The 15,633-nt window shown below is 41.7% G+C and overlaps 1 protein-coding gene across 8 annotated transcripts in view; it reads right to left on the reverse strand.

The window, feature by feature from the left end:
• The window catches only part of adam22 (ADAM metallopeptidase domain 22), a 230,863-nt gene that overhangs the window by 90,716 nt on the left and 124,514 nt on the right, over positions 1-15,633 (reverse strand). For all 8 annotated transcript variants that reach the window (XM_078416827.1, XM_078416844.1, XM_078416837.1 and 5 more), the window contains exons 12-14: positions 14,602-14,686; positions 10,296-10,383; positions 5,196-5,247 (exon numbers count right to left, since the gene is read on the reverse strand). In XM_078416827.1, coding sequence (XP_078272953.1) covers positions 5,196-5,247; positions 10,296-10,383; positions 14,602-14,686 — 225 coding nt within the window. The remainder of the gene's footprint in view (positions 1-5,195; positions 5,248-10,295; positions 10,384-14,601; positions 14,687-15,633) is intronic.

Below are 15,633 nucleotides of genomic sequence, written 5' to 3' on the forward strand. Positions count from 1 at the left end.
AGGGACAATTTTTACATTTACCCAGTCAATTAACCTACATATCTGTACGTCTTACGAGGATGTTGCCAGGACTAGAGGGTGTGAGCTAAAGGGAGTGGTTGAGAAGGCTGGGTCTCTATTCCATGGAGTGCAGGAGGATGAGGGGAGATCTTATAGAGGTAAACAAAATCATGAGAGGAATAGATTGGGTAGATGCACTGAGTTTTTTTGCCTAAAGTAGGGGAATCGAGGACCAGAGGACTTAGGTTAAAGGCGAAGGGGAAAAGAATAGGAATCTGAGGGGCAGCTTTTTCACACAAAGGGGGGTGGGTGTGTGGAACAAGCTGCCAGAGGATGTAGTTGATGCTGGGACCATCCCATTGTTTAAGAAACAGTTAGACAGGTACATGGATAGGAGAGGTTTGGAGGGATATGGACCAAATGCTGGCAGGTGGGACTAGCGTAACTGGGATATTGTTGGCCAGTGTGGGCGAGTTGGGCCGAAGGGCCTGTTTCCGCACTGTATTACTCTATGACTCTCTAACTCTATGTGAAGATTGCACATTCTTTCCGACTGCATGTTGTTCTCCTGGTACTCCAGTTTCTTCACACATTGCAAAGAGGCACAGGACGGTAGGTTAATTGTCACTGCACATTGCCCGCAGAGCAGAAGAATTGTAGAATTTGGGGAGAGGAGAAGGGCTTTGGGAAAAATAGACAATAGACAACAGACAATAAGTGCAGGAGTAGGAGATTTGGCCCTTCGAGGCAGCACCGCCATTCAACGTGATCATGGCTGATCATCCACAATCAGTACCCTGTTCCTGCCCTCTCCCCATACCCCCTGACTCCGCTATCATCAAGAGCTCTATCTAACTCTCTCCTGAAAGCATCCAGAGAATTGGCCTCCACTGCCTTCTGAGGCAGAGAATTCCACAGATTTACAACTCTCTGAGTGAAAAGGTTTTTCCTCATCTCCGTTCTAAATGGCTTACCCCATATTCTTAAACTGTGGCCCCTGGTTCTAGACTCCCCCAACATTGGGAACATGTTTCCTGCCTCTAGCGTGTCCAATCCTTTAATAATCTTATAGGTTTCAATAAAATCCCCTCTCATTCTTCTAAATTCCAGTGTATACAAGCCCTGTCGCTCCAGTCTTTAAACATACGACAGCCCCGCCATTCCGGGAATTAATCTAGTGAACCTACGCTGCACTCCCTCAATAGCAAGAATGTCCTTCCTCAAATTTAGAGACCAAAACTGCACACAGTACTCCAAGTGTGGTCTCACTGTGTGCAGCCCTGTACAACTGCAGAAGGACCTCTTTCCTCCTATACTCAACTCCTCTTGTCATGAAGGCAACATGCTATTAGCTTTCTTCACTGCCTGCTGTACCTGCATGCTTACTTTCAATGGCTGATGAACAAGGCCACCCAGATATCTTTGTACTTCCCCTTTTCCTAACTTGACACCATCAGATAATAATCTGCCTGTAATATGCTGCACTCCCTCAATAGCAATAATGTCCTTCCACAAATTAGGAGACCAAAATTGCACACAATACTCCAGGTGCGGTCTCACCAGGGCCCTGTACAACTGCAGTAGGACCTCCTTGTTCCTAAATTCAAATCCTCTTGCAATGAAGGCCAACATGCCATTAGCTTTCTTCACTGTCCTCTGTACCTGCATGCTTACTTTCAGCGACTGATGTACAAGCACACCCAGGTCTCGTTGCACCTCTCCATTTCCTGATCGAACCATCCAGATAATAATCTGCATTCCTGTTCTTGCACCAAAGTGGGTGACCTCGCATTTATCCACATTATACTGCATCTGCCATGCATCTACTAAGTCACCCAACCTATCTAAGTCACCCTGCAGCCTCATAGTATCCTCCTCGCAGCTCACACTGCCACTCAGCTTTGTGTCATCTGCAAACTTGGAGATGTTACACTTAATTCCCTCATCTAAATTATTAATATATATTGGAAAGAACTGGGGTCTTAGCACCGAGCCTGGCGGGACCCCACTAGTCACTGCCTGCCATTCTGAAAAGGACCCATTAATTCTTACTCTTAGCTTCCTGTATTCCAACCAGTTCTCTGTTCATGTCATTACCCTACCCCCAATACCATGTGCTCTTATTTTGCACACTAATCTCTTGTGTGGGATCTTCTCAAAGTCCTGATACACCACATCCACTGGCTCTCCCTTATCCATTCTACTTGTTACATCCTCAAAAAATTCCAGAAGACTTCACCTTCGTAAATCCATGCTGAATTTGACTGATCCAGTCACTGCTTTCCAAATGCACTGCTATTACTTCTTTCATAATTAACTCAAGCATCTCCCCCACTACCGATGTCCCCGTTTTCTCTCTCCCTCTTTTCTTAAAAAGTGGAGATACATTAGCTATCCTCCAGTCCACAGGAACTGATCCAGAGTATATAGAATATTGGGAAATGATCACCAATGTATCCACGATTTCTAGGACCACCTTCTTGAGTACTCTGGGATGCAGAGTATCAGGTCCTGGGGATTTATCGGCCTTCAGTCTCAACAGTTTACCTAACGCCATTTCATGCCTAATGTGGATTCCCTTCAGTTCCACCCTTCCACTAGATGCTTGGTTCCCTAGTATTTCTGGGAGATTGTTTGTGTCTCCTTTGTGAAGACAGACCAAAGTATTTGTTTAAATGTTCTGCTATTTCCTTATTTTGTTGTTTCCCCATTATAAATTCACCTGTTTCAGATTGTAAGGGACCTACATATGTCATTGAGAAAAGATCACACTCTTTTCTCAAAGGTAGGGAAATCTAAAACTAGCGGGCATAAGTTTAAAGTGAGAGAGAAAAGATTTAATAGGGACCCGAGGGATAACATTTTCACACAGGATCCGGCGTTTATGGAACAAGCTGCCAGAGGAATTGGGAGAGGTGATATTAAATTACAAATTTAAATGACACTTTTAAAGTGGATAGGAAATATTTAAAAGGATATGTTCTGAAGCAGGTAAGTAGGACTAACTTGGTTAGGCAACTTGATCAGCCCAGAAAAGTTGGACTGCATGGTATGTTTCCATACTGTATAACTCTATGACTTATCTCACAGAGGGACTCATTAGGATTCCAAGCCTAACTCAATCTTGATGGAGAAACCGACCCCATGAAGACTACATTCCTCTTTTAGATTGTCCTTTCCTGAAAGTCATTGCCACAGTACCCAAACGACAGGCACTGTAAGAGTTTAATTTTGCATTCAGGTCTCCTATTGCCTGGAACATTAATCGGAAAGCAATGACTGTATCCTGAAGACATGGACGGGAATGGAATGCCATCTACTGGTGTTTACCTTGCACAACAAGAATAAACATGTTGTTTGTAAATCATTATTTAGAGCAAATAACATTTATGGACACAGAACACTGGAGTAACTCGGTGGGTCAGGCAGCATCTCTGGGGAACACGTATAGGTGGTTGTGTTTTGGGTCAGGACACTTCTTCAGATTGTAAAGGGGTGAAAAAGCTGGAAGAGAGGAGGAACAGGACTGGCAAGTAATAGGTGGATAATGGTGAGTGAGGGTTTTTTATACTGAACCATCCCCTGTGCCCACTTGGACTTGCACTCATTTGTCCCCTCCCCCTCACCTTCCACCTACATTCCCACCTCACTGCACAATTCACACTCTTTTATCTTTATCTCACAATTTTTGTCCTATCTTGTCTGACCTTTTTCCAACCATCTGTCATCAAATGTACCCCCTCACCAATATCTACCTATCACTTGCCAGGCCTGGTCCAGCCCCCTCCCCTCACCGCCCCCCCCCCCCCCCCCCCATCATAATCAGTCTGCAGAAGGATCTCAACCCGAAACATCACTTAACCATGTTCTCCAGAGATGCTGCCTGACCCACCGAGTTACTCCAACACTTTATGTGAAAAAGGAGCCAGAACATTTGGATATGGAGTTGGGTATGTAAGATCGAGATAGAGAAATTGCTTTCCCGAAGATCTTTGGGATTCTCTGCTTCATAGAACATTGAATTCTCAGTCATTAGTAAATCCAGAACTGGGCTTTTGGGCACAAAGTGAATCAACAAAAAATAGAACTTCAGGCACAAGGTCAACTAAGATCAAACTGAATAGAGACGTAGACTCTCGGGTTGAATGCCTATCCCTATTTCTTATATTCTCAGACCATTCAGTTATTACATTTAAATCAGAAAAACATCTGCATAAATACTCCCTGTATTTGTTTGCTCAAATCTACTTACATACCAGAATGTGTCAGGGTGTCTGAAATCCAGTTATTATCATTACCAGAATCAAAGTTCAATCAATCTACACCCAATTATTCTAAATTTTGTTCAATTTGAATACACTGATGTGTATTAAGGATTGGTCCATGCACAAAGAAGACTGTTGGAATGAACAACTCATTTTTGGTTGGGATATTTTAAATAATAGGGTGCATCAGGGAATGATGCTGGAGCCCCAGTAATTTACAATCTGCATCCTTGAAAGGTCCAAGTGTAATATATCCAAGTTTACTGATGATATAAAGCTGGGTGACCATGTGCGCTATGGAAGAACTTTCAAGTGGACAGAGATGGGCTAACTAAATGGGTGAGAAAATATTCAGTCATCCTATCTGGTTGAGGAAATTATAGTCGGACATTAATGCGGTTGACATTCAGGGGAGCCTGGGTATCCTTGTACACAGATCACTGTTAATGAGGCAAATAGTAGGTTGGACTTTACTGCAAAGGGATTTGAGTGCAAACTGAAAAAATGTATGTGCAATTATATAGAGCACAGATGATACTGTGCCAAGAATATTATACACACACCCAGTTACACTACATAATGAAAAATGTACTGAAAACGGAATTATTTTTGGGGAAAACAAGGGAATTCTTTCTGACTAATCTTTCTCTTTCAAAATCAACATGAAAATAAAAGATTATCTTGTCACAATCACTTTGCTGTTTGTGGAACCTTATAAATTTGCTGTTGCATTTTCTACATCTTCAATGCAGATCCTTGGCTGTAAATTATTCTGGATGTCTTGGAGCAGAAAAGGTATTAACTAAATGCAAGAATTCCTATTTTTTTCACATCATAAAAATGTGATGACTTCTCAAGTAGATCATACTGCAGATGGTTACTGCTTGCTGAGGGTTTCTAGTAATAGGCCAACAATACACAATTTCCTACCCAGAATCTTCCATTATGCATCCAGCCCACTTATCTTCACACCTGCAGTCATCTGCAAAAGTAAATGCATAGTGTTGATCATTTCATGGAATATGTGAAGAAAGAATTCTGCATTTAAAATTGCCTTGCATATAAATTTGCTGCATCCATTATCTTTGTCAGTTGTAAATCAATTCGCTTAAGAAATATTCCCTGTCCAATGCTAAAAGTAATAAATGAACTTCAAACATTTGTTTCATACCTCTGCTGAGAAAAATGCTTCACAAATCAGAATTGACCATTAACCATGTAATATATTGATCTTGGTCATAGGTCAAGCTGCAAGATCTCACTATCTTTGAAACCACCAATTGGTTGGAACAAAGAACAAAATTGTCAATCATGGTCAACATGCAAGAATAGAATGTAGCCAATGCACCTCATTGATCTATTCTACTTGCAATTTAATCCTTAAATTACAGTGATAGCCTTGGACTTCTCTTTGTGTTAAGCACTGTTTTCACCGATGTTTTCTCTCCTTATTTCTATGCTGTATTATATTTCCTCAGTGGATCAGCCATAACTCTCCCAGGGGAGGTGCCCTTTTCCCCCCAGAGTGAGTTAACGATGCTGTTGATGCAGCCCTATTTGATGACAGACAGGTGAGGAACTAAATGTCACAGGACGCTGCCGTTTAAATAACGAACGTGTGATATAAATTAAATCTAGTATATATTATGGATATAATATGACATTTGCTCTTGGATCTCATTAAGTTTTAATTAACTGACGACTGCTACGCTGAATCTTGTCAAAGCCCTGCTGAAATCCGGAATGTGGAAAATGTACATCCAAAAGGTAGATAAAATGTTCAGCCACCGGGTGGCACCAGCAATGGCTGCCTCGCCAAAAGTCTGTCTGTCCTTTCCTTCTTTGTGTTTTAATTGTACGTGTTAAATGTATGTTTTTGGTGTTCTTTCGCTTGTTTTATGTGGGGGATGGGGGGCGGGGTTGGGGGAAACTTTTTCTAATCTCTTACCTCGACGGAGATGCGATTTTCTTTCCGTATCGTATCTCCATCCGCACTGTGACCTAACTTCGAGGAATTGCCGGCCCTTGCTGGAGACTGATTTTGAGAACTCCACCACGGGTGCCTGTGGGACTTTAAACATCGCGGAGCCTGCGATCCCTTTGCCGGGGATCGACCTCGGAGCTCCAACCGTGGGTGCTTGCGGATTTTAACATCACGGAGTCCGCGGTCTCTGGTCAGAGATCGACTTCGGGAACTCCAAGCCACGGGAGTTTCGACTGCCGTGATGCGGGAGTTTCGATCGCCCCGATGTGAAGAGTTTCAACCGCTGGCTGCAGGAGCTTTGATCGCCCTGACGGATGGTTCGACTGCCCCGATCGCGGGAGAATAAAGAGGAAGCTGATTGGACTTTTTTGCCTTCCATCATTGTGAGGATTGTGGGGAATCCGCTGGTGGATGTTTATGTTAACTTTTATGTAGTTGTGCGTCTTGTTGGTTTATTTTTTCACGTGGCTGCATGGTAATTTGCATATCACTGTACCTTCATTCGTACAAGTGACAATAAAATGACCTTTGAAACCTTTGAACATCAAATGTGATACACGTCAAATCCCACTGTGATTCACATCAATCAGGTTAATAGGGCTCAGCCATGCTGCTTAATTCCTAGGTTTTAGCATCACTGACGTTTACGGAAGAGCAAAGCCTTGTGCACTTACTGGACAGCTGGGACACCTTGTACATACTAGCCCCAGGGCCATGCTCATCATGGGCACCAAACTATGTCCTTGCTTATCGTAAAATAGACACAAAATGCTGGAGTAACTCAGCAGGACAGGCAGCATCTCTGGAGAGAAGGAATGGGTGACATTTAATCCTTCCTCACCCATTCTTTCTCTCCAGCGATGTTGCCTGTCCCGTGAGTTACTTCAGTTTTTGTGTCTATCTTCAATGTTCAGTTTCAGTTCAATTTATTGTCATGTGTACCGAGGTACAGTCAAAACCTTTTGTGCGTGCTAACCAGTCAATCGATCCATTTACAGTATAGATACATGATAAGGGAATAACGTTTAGTGCAAGGTAAAGCAAGCGAAGTCCAATCAAGGATTGTCCAAGGGACATCCTGCATCTGCAGTTCCTTCCTACACACATTGTATAGCTTAAGTTTAACGAATGCAATGTGTATGTAAAATCTGTTATTTTCATGTTTTAGCTTAATTTAGAGATACATCATGGAAACAGATTCTTCAGCCCACTGATTTCATGTCGACTAGCGATCACTCATTCACAGACACATAGACTGATAGAGATCTAGATTCATATAGCACATAACAGGCCCTTTGGTCCATATTGTCCATGCTGACCAAGATGCCTCATCTAAGATAGTCCTATTTGCCTAGCACCGATCCCTGAGGCATACCAACAGTCACAAAGCTCCAGTCTGAAAACAACCTTAACCTCCATCTTCTGCTACCTTCCATGAAGCCAATTCTGTATTCATCTTCTTGAACTTTGATATTATTTCCTTACTTCTTCTCTTGCTTTGATGTATTTTGAAAACATCCTTGATATTACTTTCCTGCATTATATAGCTTTGTTACAGCACTGAGATCTGAATTTTCAATGTTTGTAATCATCGCTGTAGTCATGTTTTCTCGTTCTGAATTTTTACTATCAGCAATGTGCTTGACACTGCTTAAATAGGGCCTTTCAGTTCACGTTTTCCAAGTTGCATTTTAGCTTAATGAATTTTACATTTTCCCAGTTGAGAATTTTTTGTTCTTGTCTATCTGTTCTTTTGCTTCACAATGCATGTAAGCCAGAGGTGCAGAGGAGCAATGCATAATTCCACCAATGTACCATTTTCCCAAGTAACAGAATCCTCCATGGCCCAACAAGGATTAGATTATCCCACCCAAAGATACAACCCACACTGTCTCCGTCTCCTCCCCCCCCCCCCCCCCCCCACACTGGACCCCATCCAAGTTTCTGACACTCCTGCAGTTGAAGGTACTATGTTGCAATAAGTAAAGTGCTACCTCACAGCACCAGCAACCCATGTGCGATATAGATTCTCCGTGCTGTCTATCTGGAGCTTGCTCATTCTCCAGGTGCTCTGATTTCTCTGTACATCCCAAAGATATGCAGTTGGTAAGTTAATTTGCCTCTTCTAATTGGAGCTGATCTATTGCTGAATAGAGCAATCTGGGTGGCATTCACAGGAAGGAAGGGGGAATTGCATGGGTTAAGGTAAGATCAGTGCAGTTGCTGGTCAGTGCAGACTCAAGGGCCACAGACCCATTTCCATGCTGTATTTCTCTGTGATTGTACAATTCTATGGGAAGTGGAACTTAAACCAAATCTTAGCTCACCAAACAAATCATCAGAGTAAACAAAGGCAAACTGCAAAAAGAGTCTAGGGGCAAATTTTAGAACTCTATAATACAAGGTAACCGAACAATTCACTTTGGAGTGAACACAATGGGCATTACATTTTCCAGGTTGTTCAACATTGGGAAGGATAGGCAATTGGGATAAGGAGGAGAGGAGTGATATCTTTACACTGGCGAGAAAGGACATTGATTTCATGGTACAGAATTAGAATCAGTTTGGATTGAACTAAGTAGTGAAGGTAGCTATGAAAATCCAACATATATCCATAGCATATGCAAGGTCCTTTCAAGTGTCTGATAACAGACTACTGTCTATACGGATCGAAGGTGTTTATTCACAAAATGCTGGAGTAACTCAGCAGGTCAGGCAGCATCTCAGGAGAGAAGGAATGGATGACGTTTCGGGTTGAGACCCTTCTTCAGACTGAAGCTAGTTGTTGACTTCAGGAAGCATGCCCCAATCAGCATCAATGGTTCCGAAATGGAAATGGTTGAGAGCTTTAAGTTCCATGGCATTAACATTACCAAACGACCTGTTGTGGACCAACCACATTGAAGAGACACCCACAAAGTAAGATCAATGACCAGAAACATCACCCATTCCTTCTACTTCTTAAAGAGACTGAGGAAATTCAGCATGTCTCCAATGATTCTCACAACTTCTGCAGATGCACCACAGAAAGCATACGATCTGGTTGCACCACTGCTTGGTTTGGTGACGGCTCTCCCCATTCTTGCAAGAAATTGCAGATAGTTGTAGATCATCATCATACAGACCAGTCTCCCCACCATTAACTTCATTTACACTTCATGTTGCCTCAGTAAGGCAGCCAATATAATCAAAGTCTTGTCCTACCCTGCCCATTCCTTTTTCTTCCTGCTCCCATCAGGAAGATACAAAAACTTGAAAGTGCACACCATTAGTCGCAGGAACAACTTCTACCCATCTGTTATCAGGCTTCTGAACTGTCCTTCCATAAGCTAAGGTACTGTGCAATGCACCTCTATCCCATTGCGGACATTGGACTTTGTCTATGGAACTGTCGCCCTACAATGCTGAGAACTATATTCTGCACTCTGTATCTTCCCCTTTGATCTATCTATTGTACCCGAGTTTGATTTGATTGTATTGATGTGTAGTATTGTCTGACTTGACTGGATAGCACGCAAAACAAAGCTTTTCACTGTACCTCAGTACATGTAACAATTATAAACCCAAACCTTTTTGTAAACATAAGCCTTTTCCTTTAATGCAATATTATTTTGATTGCCTCTGCCTTTCTGGAATGTGGGGAAATCTTCTCAGCAAGTAGAATGGTCAGATGTGATGACATATATTGTGCATGAGTGGAATGATCATTCCTAATGATGTACATTTAGGAATGGTCAGCTTTTAATAATTGTCCTCTGCAGTTTGTACGATTCTCTCACATAGTCAATTAATGAATTCTCTGCAGCATTTCACTGATGGGTCTGGTGTCATTCCTTGCATTTCACAGAGCACTTATTTCTCCTTTTCACATATTGACGTTATTTATTTATTTCCAATCAAAGGTTGTTCCATCTCCATTAACAACATTGTGTGTAAACAATCAGTTATTGTGGCAGCAAGAAGAATTAACATTTAAGCGCACAATTCATGTATCTTTAATAAGATCTCTCTTAAAATAACTTATCGGCATATCTCTGTAAACTTACCACTCATTCGCTTCTGATCTGAAAACATGCCAAGGTTCAGGGCTAAGTTCTGAGCGAGGGTGACAGCCATTTCATCTGCATTTCCAAACTGAAACAAAGAATCAGGTATCAGTTTTATTTTTTTGCCAGACAGAGATGAACAATTTCTGGAGTTCATCCATGCGGTCTTTAAATCTTTGCTGTTGCATCTCCACTGTCAACCCTTTAAGTATAATTTTGCCAGTCTATCCTCGCCAATTCTCGTCTCATACCTTCAAAGTCTCCTTTATTCAAGTTCAGGACCCTGGTCTCTGAATTAACCATATCACTCTCCATCCTAATGCAGAGTTTTCCTGTATGACTGCACTTATAGCACAACTAGATTTTAACTGTAGATCTGCAGGACAATGGTTAATAACACACAGGAAACACTGAAGTCCAAAATGACTTCAGTGGCTGGTACATTGCAACCTCAATACCATTTCACTGCCGAACGGAAATATGGGGGGCATAATTAAGAAGTTGATACTTAAAAATGGCAGAATTGCAAACAGAGTGGGTAAATGCTATGAGGTGCAGGAAGGTATTAATGGAGGAAGTGGGACGGCTGGGGTGGAAGAGGAGACAGCTGAGGGAATTGGAGCAAGTTTAATTTAGTTTATTTTAGTTTAGAGATACAGTGTGGAAACAGGCCCTTTGGTTCACCTCGTCCACACCAACCAGCGATCCAAGCACATCAACACTGCCCTACACACAACAGGAACAATTGTACATTTATACCAGCCAATTCACCTACAAACCTGCATGTCTCTGTGGAGTGTGGGAGGAAACTGAAGATATCAGAGAAAACCCACACTGGTCACAGGGAGAACGTACAAACTCCGTACAGACAAGCATCAAACCCGGGTCTCCAGTCTCAAACCCAATACCAGGATCAAACCCGGGTCTTCAGCGTGTAAGTCAGTAGCTCTACCGCTACGCCAATGTGCCGCCCCTGAACCAATGTGATTCAATATTGTTGAATGCAGTGTGGGATTCAGTTAAACTTCCAAATCAGACCAGGAAAGGTGAAACAGCTTGTAGCGTTATTTCCTGAAATCTCTATTGAACCCTACCCTTTTGCTCCTCTTGGTAATTTACATCCTTCCTCTCTGTTTACTTTCCCATATTCCTATCTGTCAATTTATAAGAGTAACTGTTTTGTATAGTATTCTTATGGCACAGTTTGTGCAAGAAGTATTGCTTTTTGCTTATTGCAAGAAGTATTACTACACAAGAGTATTGTGTACAGTTTTGGTCTCCTAATTTGAGGAAGGACATCCTTGTAATTGAGGCAGTGCAGCGTAGGTTCACGAGATTGATGCCTGGGATGGCGGGACTGTCAGGAGGAAAGATTGAAAAGACTAAGCTTGTATTCACTGGAGTTTAGAAGGATGAGAGGGGGTCTTATAGAAACATAAAATTATAAAAGGACTGGACAAGCTAGATGCAGGGAAAATGTTCCCAATGTTGGGCGAGTCCAGAACCAGGGGCCACAGTCTTAGAATAAAGGGGAGGCCATTTAAAAGTAAGGTGAGAAAAAACCTTTTCACCCAGAGAGTTGTGAATTTGTGGAATTCTCTGCCACAGAGGGCAGTGGAAGCCAAATCACTGGATGGATTTAAGATAGTGTTAGATAGAGCTCATGGGCTAGTGGAATCAAGGGATATGGGGAGAAGGCAGGCACGGGTTATTGATTGGGGACGATCAGCCATGATCACAATGAATGGCGGTGCTGGCTCGAAGGGCCGAATGGCCTCCTCCTGCACCTATTTTCTATGTTTCTATGTTTCTAAGTAAATGTTCCATCCTCCTGATTTTTATTGAAAATCCTCTGCTCTGATTTAAAGAGTCCCTGACTTCCATCAGACTCAGTGTGACGAGAGAAAGAGAACAGAGAAAGAGAGACTTAGCTGTCAAGACTGTCTTCTCTCTGATCACCTTTTTTGCCTTTGGAAGATAATCAAACAGTAAAATGTAAGCTTTGCTAAATTAATTTATAATTAGTGTCACAAGTTTATGATTTTATTAATTTAATTATATTACTTTTTGAAAGCGGGTTGAGTGCAAGAATAAATATATCCTACTGTATATAATTACATTGAGCTTCTGTGAGACAACACCTTAAGTATTGTGTGCAATTTTACTTGTTCTTGGGGTGGCAGTCTGTCAATATGAGAAGAGATCAACTTGTCCAAAGCTCATTTCTACAAGAGATCTCATTGAACCATACAAACTCAACAGCAGGCTAAACAGGGTAGACAGGGCCGTCTTTACAACATTATGGGCCCCGGGCAAAGCAGTGTACTGGGGCCCCTACGACAACTACTCACAGGAATAAAAATGTAAATGGTCGATAAAATTAAACAGTATGGGGCCCCTATGCTCGTGGGGCCCCGGGCAAGTGCCCATCAGGCCCATGCGTTAAGATGGCCCTGAGGGTCAATATGGGAAGGATGCTAGCCCTAGTCAATGAGTCTAGAACCGCAAGTCACAGTCTCCGTATAAAAAGGGTGGCCATTTAGAATCAAAATAACTAAACCTCTCTTTACCCAAATGGTGGGGAACTTTTACAATTCTACACTCTAGAGGGTTGTGGAGGGTTCATCATTGCTTTGACTCAGAAACAGACAGATTAGAAACATAGAAACTTTGAAAATAGGTGCAGGAGGTGGCCATTTGGCCCTTCGAGCCAGCACCACCATTCATTGAGATCATGGCTGATCATCCACAATCAGTAACCTGTGCCTGCCTTCTCCCCATATCCCTTGATTCCGGTAGCCCCTAGAGCTCTATCTAACTTTCTTTTAAATTCATCCAGTGAATTGGCTTCTACTGTCTTCTGTGGCAGAGAATTCCACAAATTCACAACTCTCTGGGTGAAATTTTTTTTCTCACCTCAGTTTTAAATGGCCTCCCCTTTGTTCTTGGACTGTGGCCCCTGGTTCTGGACTCCCCCAAAATTGGGAAAAAATGTCTGCATCTAGCTTGTCCAGTCCTTTTATAATTTTATACGTTTCCATAAGATCCCCTCTCATCCTTTTAAATTCCAGTGAATACAAGCCCAGTCTTTCCAATCTGTCTTCATATGACAGTCCCGCCATCCTGGGAATTAACCTTGTGAACCTACGCTGCACTGCCTCAATAGCAAGGATGTCTTTCCTGAAATTAGGAGACCAAAACTGCACACAATACTCCAGATGTGGCCTCACCAGGGTTCTTATTTGTTAGAGGAATTGGAGGATTTAGGAATAGTTAATCGAGCCCTACAGCACAGAAACAGGCCCTTCAGCCCACATTTTCACGCCAATCATCAAATCCCATCTGTACTAAGATAGGACAGGAAAATGCTATTTGAGGTATAAGGTCAATTATGATTTTGTTGAATAGTGGGACAGCACAATAGTGGAAGTTGCCTTCCAAGACACACACCATCCTCACGTGGCAATACTGTATATAACCGTTCATTCAGTGTCGCTTTGTCAAAGTCCCTCCCTAACAGAATTGTGGGTATACCAATTAAGGCTCAGGAACTGCAGGAGTTCAAGAAGGCAGCTCACCAGCACCTTCTCAAGGATACTTCAGGAAACCCAGTGTTGGGGAATCAAGAACGAGGGGACATAGGTTTAAGGTGAGAGGGGAAAGGAACTTGCTGAGCAACTTTTTCACACAGATAATGATAGGTGTTTGGAACAAGCTGCCAATGGAAGTAATTGAGGCTGGGTACAATAACAAAATTCAAAAATATATATAAGCAGGTACATGGCCAGGAAAGGTTAAAAGGTATGGAGGAAAGAACTGCAGATGCTGGTTTAAATCGAAGGTAGACACAAAATACTGGAGTAACGCAGCAGGACAGGCAGCATCTCTGGAGAGAAGGAATGGGTGACGTTTTGGGTTGAGATCCTTCTTCTGAAGGTTAAAAGTTATATGGGCCAAATGCATGTAAATGCATGTAACTGCACTCTTTACAGAGAGAGAATCTATTTTACAAAATCTTGAAATAAGCAAATGAACTCAATAGATTATTTGAGTCTTTCCCTTCATCCAGATCCTGCTTTCTTTTGATTACATGTTGCGCTATTCAAAGCAGATAATGAGAAAGTGTAACCTTGGCCCCTGATCTTTATTAATGCTTCTCCACATGTCCCTGCGTGGCTTAACTCCTGAATTCTGTGAAATAATACAACTGAGCATGGGAGCTTAGTTACAGGAAGATGATCTTGCATTTGCTGTTAAATGTCACAAAAGCAAATTAAATGCAACGTTTAATGGAAAGGGGCCTTACCTCGTTCACTCCTCCACCTTTCGACTGTGTACAAATTCCACCAACATATGCTGCTCCACTCTGGCTACTTTCAAATGTTGTTCCCCTAAAAGTAATGGGAAATGTATATTAAAGTATCAGACGAGTTGGGATTTTTCATTATAGAAGCCATGACCTACCTATATCTGATTCCATATATATATATATATATATATATATATATATATATATATATATATATATATATATATATATATATATATATATATTCAATCAGTGTCACACAGACTATGGTGACTAGAGGGAGATGCTGAGAGCTCATTTGTATTTGCATTGCAAGAATTTCTTTTGAACCCTGATGAAATTTAGGATTCTATTTATCCATTGTTATTCACCTTTTGTATATTTTACTTATAGAACTGTTGCCTGCATATACATTTATCTGTACCATTTTAATATTTTTGTATCAAGTTCTTTGCATTATAAATATCAATAATCAAATATATTTTGATTTAAATTCACAGCGTATGCATTCAATTGTAAACTTGCAGCAAGTGTCTGCACTGCTTGTTACACTTGGAGGTGCAATTGGGATGGGTATTTTCAATGTCTCATGTCATACATCATATGGTTAAGAAAAAAAAAAAGTGTACAACTAGAGAGCTGAATCTCTATAGGGATTCTCACAATCATTCACAGTGGAGGAATTACGTCAGCGCTGGAGAAACAACATGAGTGAGCATTGGCCTTGAATCCAAATATTCTCTGAATCTATTACATGTAAAGTATCACCCAAGAGGAGAAAAGTAGCAATGCAAGCCTTGTAGTTAATGTACAAGTTTCAAAATTTAGTTTTAGTTTTAGAGATACAGCACGGAAACAGGCCCTTTCGGCCCACCGGGTCCCTGCCGACCAGCGATCCCCTGCACATTAACGCTATTCTATACCCACTAGAGTCAATTTGTTTTTCATTTACTAAGCCAATTAACCTACATACCTGTATGTCTTTGGATTTTGGGAGGAAACCGAAGATCTGGGAGAAAACCCACACAG

The sequence above is a fragment of the Rhinoraja longicauda genome, chromosome 2 (assembly GCF_053455715.1).
Source record: "Rhinoraja longicauda isolate Sanriku21f chromosome 2, sRhiLon1.1, whole genome shotgun sequence".
Lineage (NCBI taxonomy): Eukaryota > Metazoa > Chordata > Chondrichthyes > Rajiformes > Arhynchobatidae > Rhinoraja > Rhinoraja longicauda.